Source organism: Accipiter gentilis, chromosome 11 (genome assembly GCF_929443795.1).
Source record: "Accipiter gentilis chromosome 11, bAccGen1.1, whole genome shotgun sequence".
Taxonomy (NCBI): domain Eukaryota; kingdom Metazoa; phylum Chordata; class Aves; order Accipitriformes; family Accipitridae; genus Astur; species Astur gentilis.
The window spans coordinates 29,266,517-29,274,016 of NC_064890.1; the positions used below are offsets into that span (position 1 = coordinate 29,266,517).

Consider the following 7,500-nt stretch of genomic DNA (forward strand, 5'->3'; position numbering starts at 1 on the left):
GCTGAAAATTCTTTATTAGTGTAGATGTAACCATGCTGCTGGAGTTTTAAAAAATTTACTGATTGAATAATTAATTGGAAAAGAACAAGCTGCAGATTCCTGATGGATTTATGAGACAATTATTCTGTCTTGTGATTATCTACATTATACTATAGGAAGGAATGAGAAAAATAATCTTATTGAAATGAGGCAGTCGCTTAAAACTGTAAAGAAACAATATTCTCAAAATTTTGATAGACTACAGATCATCTGGGGTTAAAATAATTAAGTAGTAGAAATGTGTTCTGAAAACCTTTTCCCACATAGTTCAGCAGCATTTGGAATCTAACCCGAATTGCTTGAGAAGCCTGCATGACAGAAAAACTTCACAATGCATGGAGATGGAAAAGCACTCAGATTGCTTTATTAATATACAGGCCACACACACAAAAATTAAGGTTTCCAAATGTCTTTCCCTAGTAGATAATCTAAAATAAAAATTAGACTTTAGTTAGGCTAATGAAAGTGAAAATAATGCATCTAAATTTTCTCTCACTAAGGTAGGGGTTAAGGAAACGCTAACACTTTCTTCATTCATCATCAGCTTATAAAGTGTGCCCTCAAAGATTTTCTTTGAAGTACGTGGAGCTGAAAACACAAGAGATGGAGTATGCTGTCCTTCTACGTAAACATTAACTGGGCGTGATATGCAAGCGTGCTCTTTAAAAGAGATTCCGTTCCTTCTGCCTACATTTCCTGACTTTGATAGAGACAGATTTTCATCGATACCCCAGCATTTCATCTTCCAAGTAGTGGTATATCCTTTTCATATTGTACGTACAAAAGTTACCGTCATGGTTAACATTAATGAACAGTTAATGTATCACACAGCTTCTCTTTTAAGTGCAGTTTATCTAAGCATAGTATATTGTAAGTACTACAATGCCTGACACCGTGACAGTGCAAAACTGGACCTGCATCAGACAGTACTTTTGCTTCCATGAAGCCACATTCGGCTTAATGGAGTGTGGATCTGACTGCAGATCCAGCTGCACAACTGGGGCCTGACGCAGCGCCGTGCAGCTGTTGGGAGCAACAGGGACTTTTCAGTGCCCGTATCAACCCCAGCAACATCACGGGGGATGCATAACATTGCGCTCTTGACAGAAATTGAGCAAACCCCCGTGTTTACAATTGTTTAAATTCGCGGCATAAAATAGCATTTTCGTTCGTTTAAGAATAACAAATTGTTTATTTGTGTCTCTTGTAAGTAATTTAAGAAATCTACTAAGTACCTAAATTCTTTTTACATTTACTTTTTACTGCCACGGAGTCCACTGAACTTCAAATCTTTCAAAGTGGGTTTCCTTTTAATATCTGTAAATCTATCACAAAAAGATATTCTCTCTAGTTTCAGTCCCAAGGCAATGATTTGGACACTTATAGGTGTACTTTGTTTAGTGTCACCTATGGTGTAGATTGGATAGATTTTGTAAAAGATAGCATTACTTTTAAAGAAACATACAATTTGACAAGCTATTGCATTTTACCTTCATGTTATTGCCATATTTTTCATCACACTCATTGTTTTCCAACTGTCACTAAATTGTTCATTTTCTTAGTCTGCTACATTCGTAGACCTATTTACTGTTTATAAAGCAATATGCACTTACAGGTTTTGGAGATGGCTTGGGCTCCGAGGGTCGCATGTGCAAGTGGGTCATCATTGCTTGAAGACGTTCGCGTTCTTTAGAAAGCTGTTAAGAAAGAGTGAGATCAGAAGCATTTTAGAAATGACTGATACAGCTATTTTACTGCAGTGATACATCTTATCATCGAGCCTGTCTTGGTGTAATGATTCCTGCATATAAAAGTCTATGTCAGTAGAAACTTATCTGAGAGGAAATGCAACTTTGGACATGGAAAGAAAGAAAACAATAAAAAAAAAACCCACCAAAAAACTTTTATAGCCTTTCATATGTTAAAAGGTCAGAGAAAACAAATAACACTTCATCTTTTTGTCAATAAGAGAATTGAGGTCACAGTTGCCTCGACAGTAACAAGTTACTAAGACCATAAATTAGAAGGCCCATAGTGTCTCTTTAAAGTCCTGTGGACACTGTTAGCAATGGACTAGTGCCAACAGCTGTGAAGGGGTGAAGGGTCCTCAAAGCACAGTGCCTGCCAGGATTGTCTACACACTTCATCCTTTCCCACTGAGGTCCAGTTAGTGCCCCCTGCAATCTGCCATCATCAATCTAATTCAATAGAGTGACAGGGCCCAGGCAGTGTGAAACGCTGAACTCTGCCACCGAGTCGGCATCGACACTGCACTGGGTCTCATTACAACTGATGGACCTTACTTCACTAGCAGTCAGACAAAGCAAAAAATGGCATAATTGGTCACACTGCAAGCTAAATCTTCACTTGGACTGTTACATTACAGCCTAGCCTTTGTAAATGGTAAACAGTTCGTAAGCAGCCCTTACGCTGCCTTTAGAAAACATCAAGTTACTGGAACCTGTACTTTTTCCTAACCGATACCATTTTCTCATCATATGCTACGTAAATATTTGTAGTTTCAGACTCAAACAAATTACCAAATTTAAAAAAAAAAAGAAAGGAGGAAGTGTTTGAAATATGTAGCTTGTTGATAAAAATATCAGAACAAAAAAGAGGAAAATATTTCTTACAACACGAAAAGAATAATTTTTTTTTAAAAGCTAGGTTGCAAGAAGGAATGCTCAGAATTGTATTCTAGTGATACGGCTTTTGATATCTACAACACGGTTACAACATTCATTGCAACAAGAATCACTTGGTGTTTAATGCTGCCATTTTCTGGAGAGTTCTGTAATACCTTCTTGTGTGAATTCAGCTCAAGAGTTACACCTGTAGACTGCGACTGGACTAAGGAAAACAACTTGTAAGTAATTTTAAGAAGAGGAAACTACCTGTATTACTGCAGATATTTTGGGTATGCTGGATATAATTTGGTCAGTGTATCATTAATTTAAGAACATTTGAGTCAGGGGGTGGCAAAAACGTTTCTTCTTAGGCTTCATATTATGTGTGTGACACTTTAGAGACATGCTATTTGCCATGACGTAAATTCCTAACAAATTAAGCTAACACTATCCTGCAAATCTTCTGAAAGAAACTGCAGCTTTGCCTGGGTTTATAAAGCTTTCATTTGAACAGAAATTACATTATTGTACACTCCTCTCATTGCTTTGGGTTTCCAGTATTAAAATACAAAAGACCCAAACAGTTCGCCTTGGCTGAAAGAAGAACAAGTATTCTTACATGCATGAGAACAGTGAGACAATACGCTAAAAGGCGAGAAAGCTGAACGGTATTTATCCCTCTTTCTCCACACAGGGCAACGAACGGGGAGAAAAAATCTCAGGCCCTTGCTGCGTCCCTTGAGCTCCTCTGAAATGTCCCAAGAGGGGACGGGACTCCTGAGAAATGCCCTCCTCCGACTCCGGCACAGGCGGGAGGGGACGGTGCGGTGTAAGTGTCCGTCCAGCACGGTCATTTTGGGCTGTCGAGGTCTGTGCCCAGCCTCGGTAGCCTGGTAAGCGTAGTCTCAATACCGGGAGACCCCAGGGGTACTCGGCACTTCTTGCGTAAGCTGGAGGGAGCATTCACATACAGGGAGTGACCTCTAACGGTTACAGCCTGAACGGGGCACCCGAGTCCCGAGGTCCCAGGCACAGGACCCCCCCGGGACCTCCCTGGGTGGGTCTGACATTGCACCTTCTGCTCGCAGAAAAATGCCCACCATCAGGCTGGGAGTCATTTCGGCCGGAGATACCCTCTGCTACTCCTTTGCCCTGCAGAATGGCACAGACAAGCATTGGGTCAGAAGGGGAAGAAGGAAGAGGGGTCCTGACCCAGCATTTCAAGAACTGAGGACGGCTTGGAACCAGTCTTTGCTCCAGGGACTGCATTTTTCATTCGTGATGAATGGAATTGGGGTCTTAGTTCAAGCAAAATACTGTAGACAATGCTGATGTTAGATAATTATTGCATAATTTATAATGTGAAAAGTCTTTAAGTAAAAAAACCCCACTTGTTCATGAATATCAACAAACTTCATGCAAGAAACACATGGCTTTAAGCTAGAGTCACTAAGGCAAATGTTTTCAATTTAGTTTAGGTTAACAGCAAATACGTAATAGGATAACACATCCATGTAACAAACCTGTATTTCTAACTGCTGAACCACTTGCATTTGCACCCGACACTGAGCAGTGCTTCTGTCATCCAATGCATGTTCATTGTTAAGGTGCCTAGAGAAGAAAGAGAACACTAGTAAGACAGTGTTAAGATGAGGACAATTTCTTCACGAGTCCGCTTTTCTCTCCTGTGCATATGGCTTCCATCAGTTTCAATGGGAGTTATGCAAAAAGACCTGGTCAGAGCATGCCTTACATACAACAGTACAAAATAATAAACCCGATTATTTCATTTAGTTCTACAAACTTTCTCAGTGATGAATGCCAGCTACCCAGTTCCTATCTCCCAGGTCACATATGCCATCTAAAGGCCAAAGTAACTAGTTATCAGTATTTGGTAGAGTGACTGAACTGATTTCCACTCCCTGTTGCTGGTGCAGATGAGCAGAGAACACCTTACAAATGATTCTTCAAAAGATATAATTGCTTTGATGCTGCTTGAACTACTGTGAATTAATGTAGACTTTGTTAAGAATTCTCTACCTGCTCTTTCATCATTAAGCAAAACCAACAGAACATCTGTTCTCCCTTCCCCAAAACAGAGCTGTAGGGGAACATCCCTGATTTTCACTGCAGTTTCCAGAAGCAGCCTCTGAAGATGATGGCAGTGATCAGGCTCCCCGGTCCGAGGAAGAGTGTGCAAGGTAAAGGCAGGGGAAGGAACAGCTACACACCTTACACACACAGCAAGCCTCCTGGGAGGGATTCAAGCTACACGTGCGAGTTTAGCAAAACAGAACCACACTCTGCCAACAGGGAAGGAGGACCTCAGAGAGCGGCTGTCCGTAACTACAGTCCAGCCCAGACCCAAGTGGCTGTCCCCCATATGTTTCAATCGAGTACAACTTTCCAAAACTCATTTAATACTGTTTTTTGAAGGACAGTGCTTTCAGTTTATTCTCTCTCTTCCAGGATGAAAGAAGTCCCTTTTGGAGCTTTAATAGTGGGTTTGCTGCTCCACTGAGAAGAAAACATAAGGATCAGGCTAAAGAAGAAATGGGAGCAAAGGAGTTCTGCCTTTGTGGATTTAGCGGCTGTTTCCACTGTAGGCACGAGGGGTAAGCTTCGCAAGAACTACAGTCACAGACAGTCTCACAGTTACAGGAACTAAGTCATCTATACCACGAAGGAAATATAGCTTCTGCTTTTACTTTTTTAGCAGAATTAATCAGAGAACTATGTAGTTATTTGATTGTTAGTCTATGGGGAAAAATGTGTTCATCAAAAACAGCGGAGAAATAGAGAGGACTGCATCTCACTTTTACTAAAATTTGTCTCTTTTGATTTAAATCATGACTTCACAGTTTTAGGACACAATGATGGGGTTTGCAGGTGAGTAAAATACAACAGGTTCTGCTATCCTTGCAAAAGGCATGGCTGGGGAAGAGGTATAAGTAATGATGAAAGATTTTGTTCATTCTTCTAATATAAAATTGTTTAAGAGTATACATGTAACTTGCTTGGTAGTTTACACTAAGTTCAAGCATCACCAATGACACCACATTTCCTTTACGTGAGTCATAACACCTAAAATTTATTTATTTTCAAAGGAACCGACTTCATTCTCCCCATTGGTGCAAAAATGCACAATCAGTCTAAAACCTAGGTAGTTGCTCAGAACGTAACATTCACTTCTTTCTGAAATTTAGATTCAAAAGAATTTTACTCCCTCGATTACATAGGCACGACAGCGGGTGGTCTGTTAATGTAATGGTTTAATGTTTTCAGTTAATTGGGTACAAAATTGCCAGAAAAAGGACTGGAGACAGATTTCACCTTTGCATCATCACTGCTATCACCAGTACACACCACTGTATTTCCACATGCGTGTATGCTCACCTACATATGCACACGGTTGTACCTGTATAACACACGACAGTAAGCAATGGCATAGGTATAAAAGATCTCCTGGCCCGAATTTGAGGTTACTGCTTACTCATGATTATTTATTAAACACCATATGTTTGCATAACACCTTACAAAATAGATACAGACACAGTCCTTGCCCTGAGGAACTTTAAATGTAGCAGCCGTATGCAGTGTGGGAGAAGAAAGTCCAGCATAATGTAATTTCACTGTGATTACACAGTAACTTGGGAGACTGTGGCACGTTTGCTGAGAGTTAACACAGTAATCTTCGGAAACTCATGAGATATACACATCTCTTCTGCCATACTTTCACGTCATGTGGTTACTTGTGCTGTGCATTTTGGAGAAAAGCTATTTTATGGGAACATTAAGAGTGTAAAAATTGTTTTAAGAATTATTTTTTCTGATCTTTTTTGCCTGTGAAGTAGGCTTGCTTTATTTATCATGCATGTACAGGCAACATAGTGAAAGAAAAACTAGGTCTAATGCATTTTTAAAAAGCTCTAAAATAACTTTTCTCTGTATAAAGTTGCTGCAGTTTTAGGGTCCAATATGCTGCAATCTGCCAAGACAGACACACATTCTTTCCTCCAGAAGGCTGGGAATCATTCCAAAGGGGTTTTTTTGGTTTCTTGTCATGCCTTTTAAGTTATGTACAAGTTGTGCTGGTCAATTTTCAGACTTCATTGGCATATTCCTAATCTTTTATCTTGTCTGCATCCTTTACTAATCCCATGTTAACCCGATTTATAATTGAGAAAACCAGATATTTTTTTTGAGGGGAGAAAATATCTTAGAGGACAGGAAAATGTTCCTGAAGAGCTGAGTTATTGGTTTGAAAGTGTAAAGTAGACTGTGCAACACACGTGCAGCTTATTTCATTATTTTGCTGTTTATCCCATTGTTGAAGAAACAGGATTTTCTCCTGATTAAATTTGCAACATATTAGGAAGTCAGTAGGCAAATTATGAACTACACGTAGCATTATAAAGCAGACTAGAATGAATGCATTATTGACAACTGAACTGAATATAAACAGTACAGCATGTTCTAAAAGAGGTAGATAGGGGATGATATATTCTAGGAACACCCTGGAATAAATATCGAAGTGGGTCACAATGTACTATTTTTTTTTTGCAAACAGATTTGGAGTCTGCAAAGCAAAAGATAATAAACCATTAGAGGAAAGAAGAGCGATAGTTTCCACAAAAATTCTAGTGGACATTTACCCATATCAATTAACCTCTATATAACTCGGCACTCTTGTCAGTCTCTCTCAAAAGCAGCCCAGGACTAAAATAGCAAAGTGCTATAGGTCAGGATGAGGTGCACTGGCAGAGTTACGTGGAGGAATATACACAGAACCTGTCTGCACTATGCTCAGTTCCAGCCAGAGCTATTATAAGCT

General features: G+C 39.7%; 1 protein-coding gene across 5 annotated transcripts in view; it reads right to left on the bottom strand.

The window, feature by feature from the left end:
* FOXP2 (forkhead box P2) overlaps nucleotides 1–7,500 on the bottom strand; it is a 436,438-nt gene that overhangs the window by 40,624 nt on the left and 388,314 nt on the right. For all 5 annotated transcript variants that reach the window (XM_049814074.1, XM_049814075.1, XM_049814073.1 and 2 more), the window contains 2 exons: nucleotides 4,190–4,277; nucleotides 1,653–1,736 (listed from right to left, as the gene is read on the bottom strand). In XM_049814074.1, the coding sequence (XP_049670031.1) occupies nucleotides 1,653–1,736; nucleotides 4,190–4,277 (172 nt within the window). The remainder of the gene's footprint in view (nucleotides 1–1,652; nucleotides 1,737–4,189; nucleotides 4,278–7,500) is intronic.